General features: G+C 37.7%; 1 protein-coding gene across 1 annotated transcript in view; it reads right to left on the bottom strand.

Moving 5' to 3' along the window:
• Positions 1 to 20,137, bottom strand: part of RANBP9 (RAN binding protein 9) — a 40,959-nt gene that overhangs the window by 14,384 nt on the left and 6,438 nt on the right. Inside the window, exons 2-5 of the mRNA XM_086608460.1 lie at positions 17,730 to 17,841; positions 5,489 to 5,541; positions 3,324 to 3,491; positions 228 to 250 (exon numbers count right to left, since the gene is read on the bottom strand). Of these exons, the coding sequence (XP_086464586.1) occupies positions 228 to 250; positions 3,324 to 3,491; positions 5,489 to 5,541; positions 17,730 to 17,841 (356 nt within the window). The remainder of the gene's footprint in view (positions 1 to 227; positions 251 to 3,323; positions 3,492 to 5,488; positions 5,542 to 17,729; positions 17,842 to 20,137) is intronic.

The following is a 20,137-nucleotide window of genomic DNA, read 5'->3' as shown; positions in this document are numbered from 1 at the left end:
AATGTTATAAACCTGAAAAGGAAAGCCCCTGTGATGATCGGTGTAAAAACAAAAAACTTTTTGCTTCAATTAACAAATCATCACTGAAATGATGAGGAGAAATATCTGATGTTAAATTGGTTAAGATTATCATCATCGTGTTTCCAAGGGCGTAAGGTAAATGTGAGTTACATTTGAAACACGTTTATAATACACATGAAAGCTGTTCAAAAATGCACTTATCTTACCGGTAAATCTGTGAAAGCGATGCCTGTAATGAAGAGAAAAATTAAGATTAACTTCCACATGCCTGGATTCTAGCCTCATTTTCTTAAGTGCATCATTATACGTTCAGAAAACTCACCCAAACCATCTCAAAAATAAGTAAAGTACAGTGACATCTGATGTGCTTGAGTAATGAAGTGCAGCATTTGACAAAAGTAATTTTCATTCCAAAACACTCAATTTGCCCTCAATTTTTAAAAACAGGGTTTAAGATTTAGCAAAAACATGCAGATTAAAAAGTATGAAAATCCTAGCTATAGATTAACAGGAAAAAAAAGAATATCTGAAGCTATTTTTTCACTAGCATGTTTTAATGCTGACACATCAAGATTGAACAATGTCTTTTCCTGTTTGCTATTACTTTTCTTCATTAGTAGTCTTTATCTTTACATGAGCAGCACATGCCTATAATACTCCAAACCAGTGTGGTAAATGTTTCACTCTAATCCACACCAGGGTGTTTTGTTTTGGTTTTCAAACAGAATAGCTTAATATCTTGTTATATAATTACAAGCATCCACCTATCCGTAAGACCAAGGCAGTGATTTTGCTGTCTCAGGATTAGAAAAAGATCTGATCTCTATACATTTAAGGAACTTCGAGCAATTATTGGAGGGGGGCAGGAGGAAGCTTTCAGTTAAAAAACAAATATCAGGAAATCTCCTTCTGACAGCCAAATAGTAACAGTATTTCATAATTTCCTTTATTGTTGAAATACTTATTTCTTCAATTTTCTTTTTTTTACAAGTGCATAATGATTCAAACCCACTTATTCCTTCAACTCTTATTTATTCTGTATCACTGCCTTTTCAAATTTAAGATTAAAACAAAGCTTTTAATCTTTTGTCCTAAATCCCACCCCTGCTTCCTATCTCCATTCTTCACCAAGATTTCAAATCTCAAGAGCATCCAGATTGCTTACTCAGTCTTGATACAAAAGAATGACATACGGAGTGAATCTGTTTCCTCCCATCACATCTCAAAGCTATCATTTTATTTACTACCTGTTCGCACCCTAACTTTTTCTAAGCTATTACTGCTTTCTCCATTCAGCACATTTTGACATCTAACTCCTCACCCTTTTCCAAAATAACCATGGTAGCAAGACAGATAAATGGTGACTGAGTGACATGTAGGTACTGGGTTTTTTCTGGAGCTTAGTTTTGTTTTGTTTTTTTTCAATGCAGGATTCCACACTTGCAGGAATAATTGCTTAGCCCTTTCTGTAGCATCAAATCCCAGGCTGAGCCAGAGATTTCCAGTACTCTAGAGAGCATCTGTGGCTCAGAGAAGAAACTTAAATGTCCACCAAGTCACGATCGTACAGGAATTCTGGACAACTAGCAGCAGCGACTCAGCAAGACAGTCAAAATTTTTATTTCTTTTTCCCCTAAACACAGAATCAATTTTCTTCTTTCAGAAATTCAAGCTAGCCAAGTCCACAACAGCTGTCAAGTTTCCTTCTGAAATCCATAAAGTGTTTGTGAGGCTCTGTCTATGAGAGTTGACATTTTACTAGCCTCTCCTCATCTATGCTATTCTGTTCCCCTCTTTAAACAGATTTTAATGAGTTGGCCTAATCCAGCCTGCTTTAAGACTTCCACTGAAAGAGAAGGTTCTGCTCCTCCCTTCTTAGCTCTTCCATGCACATGACCATAAGGGCAGTCAGAAAACCAGTGTCTCTTTGGTTGATCAACAATCTGATCCAACTTACCTGCAGGCACACTCTTACTAGTTCCAAAAAGGGAATAAGGCAAGACCACCCTTCTCAGCTTTAACTCAGTTAAAGATTAGGCTAAGCACAACATGAGCCCGTTATCTTGCGTTTTGACATATACCCTGAAACAAGGCCAAAAGAAACAGCTACACAGTGCATGGTTCAAGTGTCCCACAGCCATGGGTGTCAAGGTATTAAGTCCAGGTATAGAGAGTCATTCAATTTAGAAGAAACATTAAGTCATGATAGAATACAATCAGAGAAGTGATTACTTGGAATTGACCTCTGGAGGCATCTAAGCCCCACTCTGAGTAGGGACAGGACAACTCCCAAGGTAGATTTGTGTGCTCAGGCCTTGACCATAAACAAACAGGCAACTTCTTCTGAGAGACAAGGAGAAGAGTTTAAACCACACTCTTCCCCTTAACTACTTTCCAAATCTTCCTCATGTTTGGCAACGTGAGAAAACAGAACAGTGACTTCAAGAGTCCCTATCTTAATAGCTTCTTATTCCATTTCAAGGTAGCCTCTTTTCTTTATCACATTTCAACCCATGACAAAACCTTATTTCTTCTTTCTGAGCTTTATTCCTAGAACTTCCTACTCGCCTCAGCACAATCCGAAGATCTCTTCCCAAGCCCTTGCTCTCTCCTTATTGCAGGAAGTAGGGTTTTTTTTTTCTTCTTCTTTCTTCACACTCTGTATCTTTGCTCATTACATTGCATTAAGTAACTGAATAATTATATACATTGCATCAAAAATTTTAACCCTGTGCCCTCCTGCCATCTTCAAATTCAAAAATTGTCTTGCAGTGTTGCATAATGCTGAAATTTACCACAAGGATTTAATGGACTTAATTTTAGCACAACTTATACGTATCACAGCTTTAGCCCAAATATGCATGACTCCAGACTGGGAATCCGAAAGACACTGTTCTCCAACATATATTCAAAATATTGCCCATCTGATGTAAAGTTTTAGTGAAGGGTAGGTGTCCCTCATACAGCAGCAATGAATTTTAGCTATATCCATTCTCCACTTCTCCAATTCTCTTATATTTATCACCTTATGTTATAAACATCAAGTATTATTTATGGATTTAGTAACAGAGCTCATAAAAGGTGATCCTATGGAATGAGATGCTATGACAAATTCTCCCAAATCCACAAGGAATGTTAGTGCAAGTGGCACACAAGAAATTATCCTTCCTAATTCTTTAATTCATAGATTATGAGACCATCGAAGGAACTACTCAAACACTTTGTTCCTGACACAAAGAGAGTTTCAAATTTACAAGACTTACAGACATAACGTTATCATTAAAGGTAATGTTTCTCCATACCCAAGCTGTGTCCATTCTTTGTGTAGAAGCAGGTATTATTGATAAGGTTGACACAACAACCAATGACATCACCCGTAGTAAACGTTGGGCCATAGGGTTGTCCAGTTCCAGAGGAACAGAATGAATGTCCATCATCTCCATGGTAACCATATGAATGTTTATCCCAACCTAGAGAACAAAAGCATTTGCAATTTTTTTATTTTTCTTTATTATGAAATAATGGAAAGACTATGCAAAGTTAGTATATTCCAACCAGATTAATAGAGTTAATTACTGTCTTCAGCTTTCTGACTTCTAAGATTTCTATCTAACAAATCTGTTTCATTTAAAAAAAAAAAGACAACATCTTTTCTCAAAATGGCTGAACAGGTAATTCCATTTGTACTACATAACAGGCAATGCAAATTCAGATAACACATTTTTCTCTTTAAGTGAGCGCACAAAATCATCAACACCAAAAATATGATCAGCTACAATGTTGAAATTTTTAAAGCTATATACAGATCTGACATGTCCCAATAAAACAGTGAAGATGCTCCTGTTATCCCTTTCATCTTGCGAAACTATTGCTACCATATGTCATAATCAAATTCTTCCTGGCTAAAACCCAAACATGCATCTCTGGGGAAACACATTTCTGCTCCTTATTATTCTTAATGACTATTCAGCAGCAAGCAGCCTCTGCATAATAGCAGAATGGTCAGACTACAGTGTCCCGAGCTTCGCTGCCCCTAAAAATTGAAAAAAAGGATCAAAAAAAATTAACAATGCAGGTGAAAGTCACAGCCAGCACACAAATCATTATGTATGCAAATATGGTGCTAACATTGCAGGTGAAGAAGCTGCAGAACCAGTTAAGAAGCTTCATATTGTTATGATGCTCAACGAAATTCACAGCAAGCAATTGTAGTCTGAGCTCATTTAAAAACGCCTGTCCATACTCTCTGCAATTCAATACTAAACAAACACGCATAGAAAAGGAATAAACTTTCAGGTACCACAAAACCTTCCTAACAAATCTATTAAATGCCTATTCAAAATAATAAAAAGCATGACCTTTAACACAAATTGTCAAGTTACATATATATTTGTGCATTCTGACTCTAAGAATTTATACTGACAACTCAAATTATTTTTAAAGAGTAAAAGGCTGTGGGTTTATTCTTCTTCTGTCAAGCTGCTGCATAACAGGTTAATCTGAAATTATTTTCCATACTTAGGCCCTTAATCTGTATGATCAGTAGCTTCAGCTGGCACCACATCAAGCATCTCTCAGTCAATTAAACACCCCAAATTACTGCAGTTACGTTGATTAGTAATATCTTTGATAATTATTTGCAATGCATTCTAAATCATACTCAAAATAAACTTAATGCCACCCACTAATAATTCGTCACCCTTAGCTGGGCTCACAGTGTAACTGGGACTTGACATCATCATAAGGATCTCTACCAGAACATGTAGGTAAGAAAGTAGCAATGCAAAAGAAACAGAATACAGATACTCCAAGGTCAATTCAAGGTAGATTTTACACTTAGCTAACTAACAATTTAAAAAAAATTTTTTTTTAGTGGTTGGTTTTTTTGTTTAGTTTGTTTTTTTAACATTTAAAAGATGTATTGAAAAAAACAACACGTACACGCACAAAAAACTTCTTTAAATACTATACAGAGATACTGTAGACAACTGTTGAAAAGACACACAGTGTCCCTGGACCAAGCAGGTCAATGGAACGGTCAAAACTTCAAACTATGCTACACATCCTTACTATTAGGGTTAGAAATGTTAACGGTAGAGAAATTCAGGGTAAGAGAGCTCATTCCACGTTTGACAAAGTTTTTACCATAGTAGCTCATCTTTATTGCTAGCAATTCACCTAGAAATCTATAGTCTCATTTTTATCAAGAAACATGATGCAAATTTTAAAATGTATTTGTCTGCTAAAAAGTATCTGCATAATGCTATAAATAACACTAACAGTTGAGGGAAGTACTACAGGACCAAACGTACAGCAAACTTCACATAATTCAGATAACAGTACAACACGGAGATGTCATACTACACTCTGTTGCTTACCAGAACCTTCTCATCAAGCTCAAGCATATTTTAAAAACACAGTTAACCAGGGTAAGTAACTTACCAAACATAATAATACTGAAACATACCTGGTAGTCTGTTCATGTTCACACCCTGTGCCGAAAGCCCTATTCCCATGTAACTGTAAAAATGAAAGAACAAAAGAATTTACCTGTCTCTTACAAAACTACATATGCATGTAGCACATTGCCAAGAAACACTGTGCTGATTAATCATATGCCAATTAAGCTGTGGAGAGGTCATTCAATACTGGCACAAGCAAGGGAACTGAAAGGTAATGCCCGGTATATATTGTATATAGACAGATTCTGTCCCTGCAGGAGGTAAGAACAACTTTATTCTCTTCTAGGCCTCCTGGGTTATCAATGGAGAATATTGCTATCAGCCATAAAGTTTAAGGCATGAATGAAGAAAGCCAAAGGCCAGGTCTTATTTTGAAAGCAGGGGTAAAGCTCATCACCTTCAACATACATAATCATTTTTTGTAGACAAACTGGAATGAGTAATTTTACAAAAATACACGCAAAATGGTGCATTACTTCAGCAGCAAAATGCATCCTTCCACAAAACTTATGAAAAGACCAGATTAAAGCATTAAAGGCCTGCATCATGGAGCAGAATGCTACCTTGAGAAGTTTACCAGCAATGTTACTTAGCTGTTGGCAAACTAAAGAGGGAAAACAATTTTACTATACTGACCAGCAATCTCGAGTCTGAACTAGTTACGGCTAGGCCAATAAAGTCTCAAAGTCAGCTTTACAAAGGTAGGTTTAATAAAGTCAGTATCCAGTACAATTGTTAACAATTTAATACTAAATACTAGAAAGTTGAAATTAATAATCTCTCTCAAAAAAAAAATCACACTATTTGAAGTTAGTAAAATCAGTTATACTTCTGTTTCTTAAGCAAAAGTCATTTCATGACCAAGATAACAGGAAACCAAAAAGCAAACCAGCACAACGAAAAGCTAGGCTTTCCTGTCCCCAAAAACCAAACCCCACCAACTAAAAGCAAGTACCCAAAACCCACCTAAACTTAACATCTCCTAGTTTAGCAAAACATGCAAATCATTTTGACACTAGCTCAAATTAGTTAACATAAATTTTCGTGCAGCTTATTAATTATTTCATGATAAAAAAATTCACTTACGCCAATTTCAGAACAGTTTCAGACAACAAACATGACCTTTGTATTCCCATCTCATAAAAAGCAAATTTAAAGCAACTATTCTACTAGGAAGTACAGGTTAATCTGCTATTTTAAATACATTTCATACAGAATGAAACTGAGCAGGAAATATCAGAAGTCATATACTTAACTGAGTACTGGGCTTTGTTTTTCCTATCGATCACTCCCAGCAGTTACCTTAACCACTTCTGTGTTTCATATTTACAAAGCCCTTCTCTGCTAATTTGTAACATGTGATATCCATCTTTGTCTCCATCCAACACACCAACAACATGAAATGGAACCTCAGAAACACATAAAGCAGACACTATACTTACAGACACTAAAGAGCTGAAGAAAAGGGCAGCAAACAAAAGGATCAGTCTTTGCTGCATCGCTAATTACATTACTGAGGCACCCCTGCAGCAGCAAAGTCAACAAAACAATTTTAAATGAAAGCAACAAGTGGAAAACTCTTCATTTTGTCTTAATTGCACAGTCTGGAGTTTGATACACGAAAGATTCTCGTGTAAAGACTGAAAATCTGTTACTGCAAAGTCTCCTATTAAGGAGAATTTATTAAAGAAAGGAAATGTATTTTTAAAAATAACAGTTTTAGATAACTCGAAGAATTCCACTGACCACAAAAAGCCTTTCTACTTGAGTCATACTGAAGAACTCTTCGTCACAATCAAAGTTCCATTTCAGTATTCTTATATAAACAAGATTAAGATTACACAAAAATGTAAAATGCTAGATGATATAAAATCATCGTCTAGGTAACATTTTGGTACCACCTGTTTTTTCTTCCTCAGATAGGCTATCTTCTGAGCCTCCTCTTCACTCAGTAAGAACTGTAAATATGGACCCACTGTATTTAATACAGCTGAGAACAAGGATTCTTTACCCACTGGCAACAACTAGAAGGCACTAGGCGCTGACGCCATCTCAGTAAGACGACGGCTATTTTCACCTGGGATTCACTTAGAATTACTTGGAATGTTAACACCATTTCATCAAGGAGACACAGTATTAACAGAAACTCAAGTACAGGTAGATTAAAACGTTTCAAATAATTAATGGATTTACTATAGACAACTTTCCAAAGGAAAAAGGAATGGCTACAATTCATGGTTTGGAAGGGAGTGAAATTAACAGCTCATCAAGTAAGCTAATTTATTATAGCTGAGGGATAGCTAATCTCATGTTCAACTAGATATACTACACTATAAATTCAGGGGAAAACAGAACCATGACAGACAGCCTTCAGATGCTCTAAAATTCATCATCAGGAGTTGTATTTATGCCAAACCACTACATGTCATGTTTTTTTTTTTTTTTTCCTGGCACTTGTAAGCTTTATAGGCTTAAAAAGACTTTTTTGTTTGTTTTTTAAAGAAGCTTAGCCCATATTTAGGTCCAGAGTCACTATCTGCAAAATGACTTGCTTCAGCAGGAGGACTTACATAAATTGTCCTCCTGCTTGCTTCCTTAAGGTTCACATATCAAGTGTCTCAGAATCAGGAGAAAAACAGTGGCAGAGCTACGCACTGAAGTTTTTCTCCCTTAGCCCATGACAAAAACGCAGGGCAGCAGAAGAAGCAGACACATGAGCACCCAGGTGCGACGCAGGCTCAGACTGCTCTTAGTTCATGGTGCATTTCCACTGTCCTGTCACGTGAACGGGCTTGGTCTAGGAGATAGCCAGAGGTGGGAAGAACAGGTCCACTTAGGCCATGTCCTGCCGTAACAGCAGCCCTGGGGAAACAGAGGTGTCAGCAGCAGGAAACAGCATGTTCACTCCGACGTGTAGCACCTTCCAAAAACAGACATGACACAGCGTGGTTTGAGAGACCAGAGAGGGTGAAGAGTTGCGTGGTTCAGATGCTGCCTCCTTCATCACCTCCCTCTGTGCATGTGGACGGTGCCTGCAACTCAGCTCTCCACCTGTAAACATCCCTGGCTGCTGTGGTGGGAGGATCACTTACCTAGGCAGAGGGAGCAAAGTAGCCTGGGACCCTTTTTATTAAGGGGCCCCTCCCTCTGAGCATTTCAGTCCCACCAGTTGCTACTCATCACCTCACTGAAGTGCTCAAGTCTTACAGGAGCTCATAAAATTAAAAACAACATGTAAAATCACTCATGGAATACATTAAATCAACCCATGAGAGACTGAAATAAGAGACTATGGCTGAAAATTGATTTAGAGTGCAGCCAAATTAGTATTAAGGACCAGGAAAATAAGCACATCTTACATACTCTTGATTTTTCATTTTGAATCGTATTTATTCTTGTTCCAGTTCATTAAAGATACAGATTACCATTTTAATGTCTCAGCACATCATCTAGTTTATATTTCACAACTGTAAGTCCTATAGAAATTTTTAGGAATGCTACAAAACTAAAGAGTTTAAAATTTGCTGAAGTTTCAAATTTTTGCCACAAAGCAAAAGAAAAGTCAATGTCAAAAATACAGGAACTACAATATCTATTTTTTTCCACTAAAACAGACCCAAAAGCCTAGACTTCTCTGCAGTGAGAAGTGTAACAAGCAGCAAGCTCACAGTAACTATTTTCTCCTCAACTATCTTTCCAGTCAAAGAGCTAAATTCACATTTTTGCTGGAGCCTAAAGTTTCTACTTGGATGCCTGAATAGACTAAGTGTAAGAAATAAAAAAAAAAAAAAGCAGAACCAAATAGAAGTTAAAAATAGCAGTAAGAGATGGTACAGAACTGGAGATGCTAAAACATAAGGAAAAAGAAAAAAACCCAGCAGTTTGTAAAAAAGATACAAAATTCTGATTTTGATTCCAAACTGTTCCATTAGATCTTTTAGCCACAGTATTGAAGGTGTATGAAAGATCTTTCAATATCAAAGTTGATAATAATCAGAATTCAGGTTAATTACATCCTATCCCACCCATTCCATAAAGAGGAATACAGAATCTCAAAACTATACCAAATCACAGGTACCTCAGAAAGCTTACTAGTGGCTGAAGATAAGTTTAAGTACTAAATAACCACTTCTCTATTTTAAAAAAAAAACAAGCCAACAAATAGTGCATACTCTATTTGTAAAGACAAGTAAAATAATTTAGCATACCTTTAAGTAACAAAAAAATCCACCTAATAGCCCCTCTACTACAGAGATTTCGGTAGCAAACTGCTATCTGCAAATAATCAAATTCTTTGACTTTCACTGTGCCTGTATGTTCTATTAAAGACAGTATAACCTGAGAAACTGCTACATTATGCTTCAAAATCCAAGCTGTTTTGGTGATGATGAAAGTCAACAATCAACCTGATGTCTTATCACCTACATGCTACGTATTTAAAGAAAGCAACTTCAATCACAACAGTGTTAAAACTCAAGTTACCATAATACCTGTAAGGAACCTAAGTCCAAACACTATCAGATGTTTACACCCATAAACAACACAACTGAAAACATCCGACTGTTTTGAATGCACTGACTACTAAGAAAAGTAAAATTAACACTGAAAAAAAGAGTAGGCTATAAAAAAGGCACAGCTTGTTTTACTACCAAGTTTGTATGTTAAAAGAGTACAAGTAGAAAAAATCTGCAATATCTGTAAGAATTTCAAGACTAAATTATCTTCTAAAGGGTCTTCACAACTGACTCGCAAGGATGTAAAAAGCTGGAATAATGTTCTCCTATAGTTTTCTACACCATCTTCACTGGCACTATACTATAAGGTCAGAAATACAGCACACTAAAAAGGTATCTAAATTTCACCTTTAATATAGTTACACTGCATTAAAATTTTGTAGGAATATGCTAATCCAAGATTCTTATTGTCTGCACAAACACAATAAGAAATGAGCTGTTAAATTTTTCTCTATTTAAATGTTTCAAAATATGCCATAGACAGTTTGAGTCTTTCATTTCAAATTGAAAACAAGTTTAGTTTTATGGAATGTTTCCAAGGAAACAGTATTTTGAACATGATAAACCCAGGTTTCAGATGAATCCAGTTCCACGGGAGGGAGTCAGGCAGTCGTCTTGCATAATGCTTGAAACTGTTATTCCTGTAACATTTTGCTTGCGAATCTTCATAGGAATGTTACAGGAATCACATTTACTGACATCCTTCTCACTTTCTTAGGTTGCACATTTCTGTCTCGAGACACTTCACCCTAAGGTCTGAAGTCTTTTTGGGGACCATACTGTCAGAAAAGAACAGCTGCATAGACAACAACATAACGTAAATCCAGGCTGCAGGAAGATTATCATCTATACACTATACTTATATCAATGAACCTTATAAGAAAGAAATAACTTTAAAAGATTTTGCAAGAAGCAGAGACCAAGAAATTAAATATATTATCTTCACTTTCTTTTAAAATTACAAACCTTCGTTTATAGAAAACATCAACAAAGAAATAAAACTCTCTTGTTGCAGCTTCCCATATTTCTGATCAGTTAAACTGCAGCAGTTTTTACCTGAGACCAGACACTGGACAGAAATCAACAGCAACTAAATGTGGAGGAGGATTATCTGAAGTTTGTGTTTAAGAAAGGATCCACTTGCTGATTCATAATGCAATTTCTTCTTGCAGCTGCTGCAATTCAAATGACGACACTACTGCACGAAAGCTACTTCAGACTTCATCAGATTCTATTCTAAACACAAGTACTATGCTAATAATGCCGCAAGACTCACTTATGCATAAGTAGAGACTGAGCGTCTTGTTGTAGCAAACGCCTACCATTGTAAGAAATAACTGCTGAGGACCTATCAAAAGTATAAATACAGGTCTTAAGACTGCACAAAGTTTTTATATTGGACTAGTAGTGTACAAAACAAATACAAAGAAAACAGCAACTGACTATATTCTGTATTTTGTTTATTGGTTTACGCTTTTGTGTGAACAAGAAAATGGGTATACTGGATGCTAAAGGAAAAGCCTGCAACAGAAACAACTTGCACTAAAAAAAAACAACAAACGATGGTTTCTGTTTAAAGAGCTACACATACACGCTCCAGAAGACAATAAAGCATTTGTATTTCACAAATATCACTCACACATTAAACAGTTCAGCGTAAACCATAGGAATGGGTGTGATGAAAATGCAAACTTAATTATCACAATTATCACGGTATTTGTTTTGGATAGTTTTTCCCTTTTTTATCTCTTCACCCACTTCATCACATACACAGCATGTACTACAAAATACTGCCAAAACAACAGATGAATGATTGTATGGCCAGTGTTAAAAAGCAACCATAATCCAATAGGTGCACAAAGCCTTATGAACACTGCTTTACCAAAAAGCATACTGATTGCATGAGTTGCTGCAGTAACATTTTATTTTGGTGCAGACCACTTAGCAGAACTTACACATGCACTATAAAGCATGCTGATGAAGATCTGCATCAGTACAACCACACCACAGACTAAACAACCATGCTCTCAGAAGTGTAAGCTAAGTGTGATCTGCTAAAACACTAAAGCCTTTCTAAACTTAGCTTTCATTTTTCCTTCTAGATGGCTCACCACTTCCAATACTGTTTTCATTCTTCTTAAAAAAGTACATCTGCCTAGGGGATTTTGCATATTAAGCATACACCTTCCTCAGCTGTTCTAAAAGGACTAAAGACCGTCTAGAAGTAAATGGCATTACTATCATTTGCCTATTGCTAGTAATCACATTTACAAACCAATGAACAAGATACAGAATGGACAGAAATTCAAGACACTGAGGATAAAGATGTTTTCCCCAAAAGTTCATTTTCCCTAGGAAATAGACAAAAAAGTCTCCCCCGGTGAAAGATTTAAAAAACCAAAAAGCTGTATTAAAACTAAAATGAAGTGGGCATAAGCTGCTACCACGACCAAAAGTAGCATTCCCACCCTCCTGGGGCCAGATAACTCATTTCTGTCCCAAGTTCCCACCTCTTTCGCTGCCACAGCTACTCATGAAGCAATACAAACAGCCACGCTGGAGAACAAACCCGACTGAAAACACTCATTCTTGAGGTCGACTTTTGGAGAACAAGCTATCCAATTGGGTTTATCAAGAAGCTGTCACAAACTGGGACAAGGCAAGTGAACTCAATGACTGTTCAGAGACTGCTTCTCCTCATGGCCAAATCACCACAAAGCCTTCAAACTATGGTCCAGAGTAAGAATTGTGAACATTCATAAACCATTGCCCTGACTGGAAATGAAGAGATTCATCGCACGTGGGTCGGGGCAATCCCAAGCACAAGTACAGGCTGGGCGGAAAATGAATTGAGAGCAGCCCTGAGGAAAAGGACTTGGGAGTGCTGGTGGATGAGAAGCTCAACATGAGCCGGCAATGTGCGCTGGCAGCCCAGAAAGCCAACCGTATCCTGGGCTGTATCAAAAGGAGTGTGGCCAGCAGGTTGAGGGAGGTGATTCTGTCCCTCTACTCAGCTCTCGTGAGACCCCACCTGCAATACTGTGTTCAGCTCTGGAGTCCCCAACACAAGAAGGACATGGAGCTACTGGAGCGGGTCCAGAGGAGGGCCACGAAGATGATCCGAGGGCTGGAGCACCTCTGCTATGAAGACAGGCTGAGAGAGTTGAGGCTGTTCAGCCTGGAGAAGAGAAGGCTCCGGGGTGATCTTATAGCAGCGTTCCAGTACTTAAAGGGGGCCTACTGGAAAGCTGGAGAGGGACTTTTTACAAGGGCATGTAGTGATAGGACAAGGGGCAATGGCTTTAAACTGAAAGAGGGAAGATTCAGATTATATCTAAAGAAGAAATTCTTCATTGAAGGTGGTGAGGCACTGGAACAGGCTGTCCAGAGAAGCTGTGCATGCCCCATCCCTGGAGGTGTTCAAGGCCAGGTTGGATGAGGCTTTGAGCAACCTGGTGTAGTGGAGAGTATCCCTGCCCATGGCAGAGGAGTTGGAACTAGATGATCTTTGAGGTCCCTTCCAACTCAAACCATTTTATGATTCTATGACTACAAGAACCAACAAGCCTAGGACTGAAATTCATATAGAAATGGATGATCACTCAGTAAATCATACACACATAAGCTGTTCATAATGTAAAATAATGGAACAGTATTTTGCTTCTGAAAGCCAGGTAGCCAGTGGATACCCTTGACAGCAGAACCCATTGCTGGAACCAGAGCATGCTTATGCCCAGTATGAAATGCCAAAGAGTGCAACCTAAGGTTACAGCAAAGCTCACAGACTCTCAACCAAGAGAGATTATAGATGACTCTTCACCATTAAAGGACACGCACAGCAACAGTACAAAGCTATCGGACCTGTGGTTTACATAAACTGTGACAGTATCGCACAAGTATCTTTAGTTGTGTAAAAAAGGGAAATCTTAACTGGTATCTGAAATAAAATAGGAACTGTGGGGCTGTAAGGCAGATGCATTACTGTTTTACATAAAGCCAGAGGACTTAAATATGTAAAAGAGTGAGTTCACAAATGAACTCAGTAAACAGCAGCATAAGAAAACTGAAATCAACATTTGAGAGAGACTGGGCAAAGTCTCATTTGGATATACCTACCTAGCTAAGAGAATGGCCACCACGGTGATCAGTTTTGGAAAGTGAGAGGACAGCAGGTATTATAACAGACTTAGACACTAAGGCTTACAGTTCCAAAACACAAGAAGAGGTCTACAGGACTTAGCATACCCTTGTTCATTCCCATTCTTAGACTGTCAATGTAGTTTGCTTTAATTAAGCTCCTATTCTCGAAATATAGATGAAACTAAAATTAGAGAGTTGTATGCAAAAGGCAATGCTCATTCCCTTGAGTACTGCATTAAGAAATTACAGAACAGAAGCTACTGTATTAAGAAATTACAGAACAAAAGATTTCTGGTTCTCTGATAGATCAATTACAAATGAGGACTGCATAAACAGCTTATAAAAGTTCAATTTAAAGCTACAACTATGTTTAGCTTCCCCAATCATATCAGAATTTTTCACAGTACTTGCTGCAATATTCTGCTTTAACTGACACATGTATGTATTTATTTTTAAATTAACTAGAGATTTCAATAGGGATGCAGGTATCATTTACTGCAGTTAATACTTTTCTTCCTACCATACTTTCTAATCATCACCTTGGTACTCTTCCCCATACTTACAGCCATTACTCATCTAGTGTTATCATTTCCAATCACTCACATCACTGTCCACAATGTTCCACATAAAGCCAAACAAAACAAAACAGAGTATAAAAGGAGAATGTAAATAAATAGAGGTCCTCAGACTGCAAAAGGCAACACGAAATTAAGGAAGAAAACTGAAGAACAAAGAACAACAGAAAATACTTACAGAGCAACACAACAACCAGTTAGCACTTTCAAACAAGAATTTAAAAACATTCAAGATAATTGTTTCTCATATCTGAACTGCAGCAGCAGCAGCACAGATCTTAGGACTCTTCATGCCAAACACTACACAAAGACAAGTTTTTGTTTGAAAGATATTCCAACCTTATTACTTTTATTACCCTTACTTCTCACTTTCCTTTTTCTCATCTGTTACCATCAGTTGCTTCATGGCCCTATCACCTCTAAGACATCAAAAAGTAGAGCAGATGAAGAGTGAAGTTACAACACCAATCCCCATACCCATTCCTTACTTCCTAGTAAGCCTGTTTTCGTGCTTTCTTCAATGTGTCCATAATGTCTAGAAGTTGATCATCATGAACATCTGCAAAATTAACGTATTATGCACCCTCTAATTTCTACTCAAGACTCTTACTCCCCAAATACCTAAATAATTTAATGACCTAGGCCATTTTTGTCACTAGTGTGATGACAAAACCAATACTGTTCTCACACAAAGACAGCTACGACAAGCCATGCTGGAAGCCATGCCATATCCATGCCTTATACTAAAAAGAGCTGGGCTCCTTCAGAGGAGGAGAATCATCTTGGTGATTGCCCAGCAACTTTGAGATACACAAGATCATGTATCAGGAGCAGTGCCATGAAGCGCTACAGTAGCACAAAAAATAAATATCCTAGACTAGGTTTTTACTAAAAGGTTTTTGATCATTTTGAGGCAAGTCATGCTAAGTAGAGCACACAAGCAAAAATGGTTAGACTTGCCCATATAACACAGAACATGGACTAAATACTTTAAGCTGAGTTTATTGAAAAAAAAAATATATAAAAGGTAAAGGCCATTATCAAAGGGAACCCCAAATAAACACTATTAAATCATCCACTGACATTTATGAAAACTGAAAGCTGTACTTCGGCTTGCAGATAGATATCTGAATTGCCTCAGGTAGTCTCGGATTTATTTTAAGCTGTTCTATAAAATACAGCTGTAGTGCTTCCACAGCTTGGCTCAGGCATTGAGAACAGGCGCTTTTGCAACATTAAGACATTTTTAACTACTTAACCATGTTAGTTACAGGCTGGTCCTCTACAGATACAGTCTTCCTGAACTCTGTTCCCATTACCAGACACTAAGTAAAAAAGAAAAAAACTGGTAAAAACGTATCTCAAGCAAGCCAGATGAAACACAACAGGCAGTAAGAAAGAACTAATAAACCCTATCTGACACAAACTGGTTTCTATAGACTTACTTATACATCTCTGCATTAAATTCCCCAGTTTACTTATTGCGGAAGAATTAATTAGTTTGAATGCAGCATAACATTGAACTCTGAGAGATTCACACTGCATCTAGACCTGAAAACAGGGTCTAGAGACACACACATCACATTAGTGAGGCTCCACGTGTTGATTCCTGCTCTTCACCAGCTAAGCTAGATCTGGCTTTGGCTCTGTGCAGAGTATTCCCTAGCATTCATACTACCCTATAAAATGAAAAAAAAATTAACATCTCAGCTCTTCACACAGCTAATGTTCCATAAAGTGACATTAAAAAACGGTCACAAGGCTGAAGCAAGGACAAGGTAGTATGTATTAGCATTAACTGAAAAAAGTACTCCTCCAATTTATTATGCAATCTCAGCAAGAAACTTCACAAGTCTTAGCTATGTACACCTCACAAATAACCATTTAAACTACAAAACCTTGAAACACTTTATTCAAAGGTGTTTCCTACTTTTGTAGGATTGTCCTGAGTCGCCTACTGAATTAGAAATTACTAAAAAGCAGCACAAAGAGGTCTAAGGTAAAGTGTTTGAGAAGCTATGTAAAATTACATCCACACACAGATACCTCTTGAAATCCACCATTTCAAAAAAGCTAACTTCCAAACTAAGCAGGCAGAAACACACACCCCAGGAATAGACACATGCATCACTAGCAAATCACAGTAAGGATCTCCCCTTAACTGACAGCAGCGGGCCAATTTTTGAAAAACATTTAAGGAATAAAAAAAAATACAAAGGCATTCCTAACATTGTACCTTGGACAATGACATTCAATCCTGACTGGAATCTTGAAATAGAACCACAGTATATATACTACAGTATATTGGAAAGAAGTATTGCTTACGTAGTCCTACATAGGCAACATAATCAACGTCCCAGGATTAAAACACACCCTCTACCAAAAGCAGTCAAAGAGGAAAAGGAATTGAAGTGGTCTGGCAAAGACTTCTTAACACTTCAGGACTTTCCCAAGTGAAATTCTATCTGACTCAGTAGACTTAAAAGCATGGTATCACCTGCGCTTCAACAGGTTCGTAATTCAGACGGATTCTGGGAAGCGGCAGCTGTACTCACTCATCAACTCTTGCTCTTTCCAGAGGGTGACAAATTCCCAGGCACCTATTCAGAATATTCCCCTTTATTCTTATTACTGTTCACCAACAAGTAGTCTTAAGAATAACTCTCCTAAAAATTACGTGAAAGTCTGTAAAGCCATACAGTCAAAAAACCCCACCACTTTTAAAGGAAAGAACACAGTCAAACTATGGTCATTCAAACCCTAACTTCCCTGTCGAGAGAAAATGAGAATGATGCTATTATGATATTTATTGTGTACACTGATTTGTGGACAATTAATACCACAATCAACTCCCTTAGAATAACGACATATCAGAGTGCAGCTTCTCATGAATAATGAATTAAGCTATATAAAAAGTGGTACAATGTCAAAATAAGTTTTGATACCAAAGACATCTGAAAGATGATGCGAAACAGTACTTCAAGTAATAATTAATTAAGAATGCACCCAATGCTTACCCATCTCTTCCCTTACTGACAATTTTAACTTCGAAATAGTATATGCCACAGGCTGCAGGTATAGGATGTGTAGCTCGAACAGAAGCAGCATCTTTTGGAGTTTTTCCATGACCTGAAAAACAATTGCATTCAAAACACAACAAAAATGTATTTTAGATAATTGCAGAAGATGACTCAAAGGTATACATACCAACTACTCAAACCAGAATGCTTAGGTAATGAGCAAACAAGATACAGTATTCTGATCAGCCTCATTTTTATGCTAGAATATTTTCTTCCAACATTCAGTTTTCACTGTAGACATCTGCATTGCAACTACAGATGATACAAGAAGTTCTGGATATACTACTCTAAAAGGTTCTACAATTATTTGAAGGGAAACTAGAAAACAGTTTCACTGCGGTTAAGTAATTGACAAAAGCCCACCTAGGTCTGAAAACTCAAATGCACAGGGCTTACTCATTTTTACAGACTGAAACATAACATAACAGAGTTTAATCCAATGCTTAGTGCCTCTGAATCTTCAAGTTATTTAAGATACTTTAATTCTCATGTCCTCCAGAGTAAACATCAGTCATTACACAGAATGTACAACTCATAATTCATTTCTATGTCCTGAATGTTATTTCAGGACAGCACTAAACATTACAGCCTGCAACTGAGCTACTGCAGCTCCTGCTCCTTTTTCTCACAAGGATCACCGCGTACCAGCTCTGCCACAAGAAGAATACTCAATGCCAGCTCTTGTGTACTCTAGGGATTTTCAACCCAAACCCAAGAGCCACGTGCACTCCACTAAGACTAACTCTTCTGGATGCGTTACCCTCTTCACAGCCTTTTGTTCTAAAGACAACTTGGAAGCAGGCTTTTGGTCACATCACTTGTTTTAGCAGCAACCTGTTCAAGCAAGCTCAGTCTCTTCCAGGCACAAGAAAATCCCTCAATTATTGTATGAAAGTCACACACAGGGTCACAGGACACTTAAATAAATAAAAAAAAAAAGAGAGCAGGTGGAAAATACATTGAATCCTGGCAAGAGGTATTTCAGTAAGATGGCAACCAGGAACAGACTGTCATTGCCATAAGAATAATTCACGCAGATCCCATGCCCTCTCTCTGTGTGGATCTGAGGCATGATGAAAAGAGATGATTGCTGTGAGCATGCTGTACGAATCACTTGGGCTGCAGCACTCCAGCTGTCATCTCCAGTTCAGACAGAGAGGCCTAATGCACCTGCACAGCAATTGATCTGCGTATGTCAAAACAAAAAAATAATACGCTCCTTCCAGTGGTATTAATGCTGGATTATTGCTCAGGCACAGATTAATCATGTCCCATGTGCAGCAAGTTGGGTCATACAGCAAGGAAAAAACTGCAGGAAAATGACAGCACAGCCAGCCAGCAAGATCAGGCACAGCTGACCTACAATAGGGAACCTCTATCCACAGAGCCCTCTACAGAGTAAATGTTGATAAAACAGTAAAGGCTTATCTGCCAGCAGAGCTAGCACCATCCTCTCTTATCAAATGGCATATACTCAGCCAAGGAGAGCTCTCCATTTCACCATGGCCGCAGTTGCATTCAAAACTTCACTAGCACAGCACGAATTCTTCACTCATTGAGATTAGGTTTAACCTATGGAGGTTTTCTGATGTAACTAGTTCACCTCCGTGTTACTACCTGAAGGCAACTACCCAGCTTTCTTACTTTTCTGGGTGCAAATGCATTGCTCACTCCAATACATCATTACTAAATATTTTATATAAAGATCCTTTGGTCACCTCACAGGTTTTACAGTATTAAGCTTATTACCTGCCTTCTGCATGTTGTTTTCAGAAGTCTCACATGAGGTAACAAACAGTAATTTACTCCTCCATACACAAGAGAGCACGCATGTTTTACTGTGCGCCACTTTTAAGTTATTTCCTCAGGCTGTGTCAACCAAGGTAATAACCAAGTACATAACCTGAGACCTTCCATAGGTTTGCTTGGTCTTCGAGTGCTGGTAGCTCACTATTCAGCTACTACAAATTAGATTATCATTCCCAAGTATGCAGAAATCCCTCAACTAAAAGGCACGCAAAACTTTATGAGCGGAACATTAAACTCCTGAGAGATCAGATAGCTCTGATTAAACGATGCCTCGGTTAGGGCGGGGGGTGATACTTTCTTTTTAAACATCCTTAGGTTTTTACTTTAAAATAGAATGCAACGAAGTTCCCTTGGTTACTTCATGCACTTGACAATCTGTGTAGTTTCAGTCTGAGTCAGTGTCCTTATTTGGGCAAGTCTTCCACACAGAGGACCAAAGTAGTGGGAACTAGCCAAATATTATTGAAAATGTACATTTATTACCCAGCAGACTCTGTTTTGTGAAATCACAATCTAAGTGTTTGGAAACAACTGAA

This window comes from Tauraco erythrolophus, chromosome 3 (assembly GCF_009769465.1).
Source record: "Tauraco erythrolophus isolate bTauEry1 chromosome 3, bTauEry1.pri, whole genome shotgun sequence".
Taxonomy (NCBI): domain Eukaryota; kingdom Metazoa; phylum Chordata; class Aves; order Musophagiformes; family Musophagidae; genus Tauraco; species Tauraco erythrolophus.
Note: the sequence above shows the minus strand (reverse complement) of the source record. Positions and strands in the feature narration are given on the sequence as shown.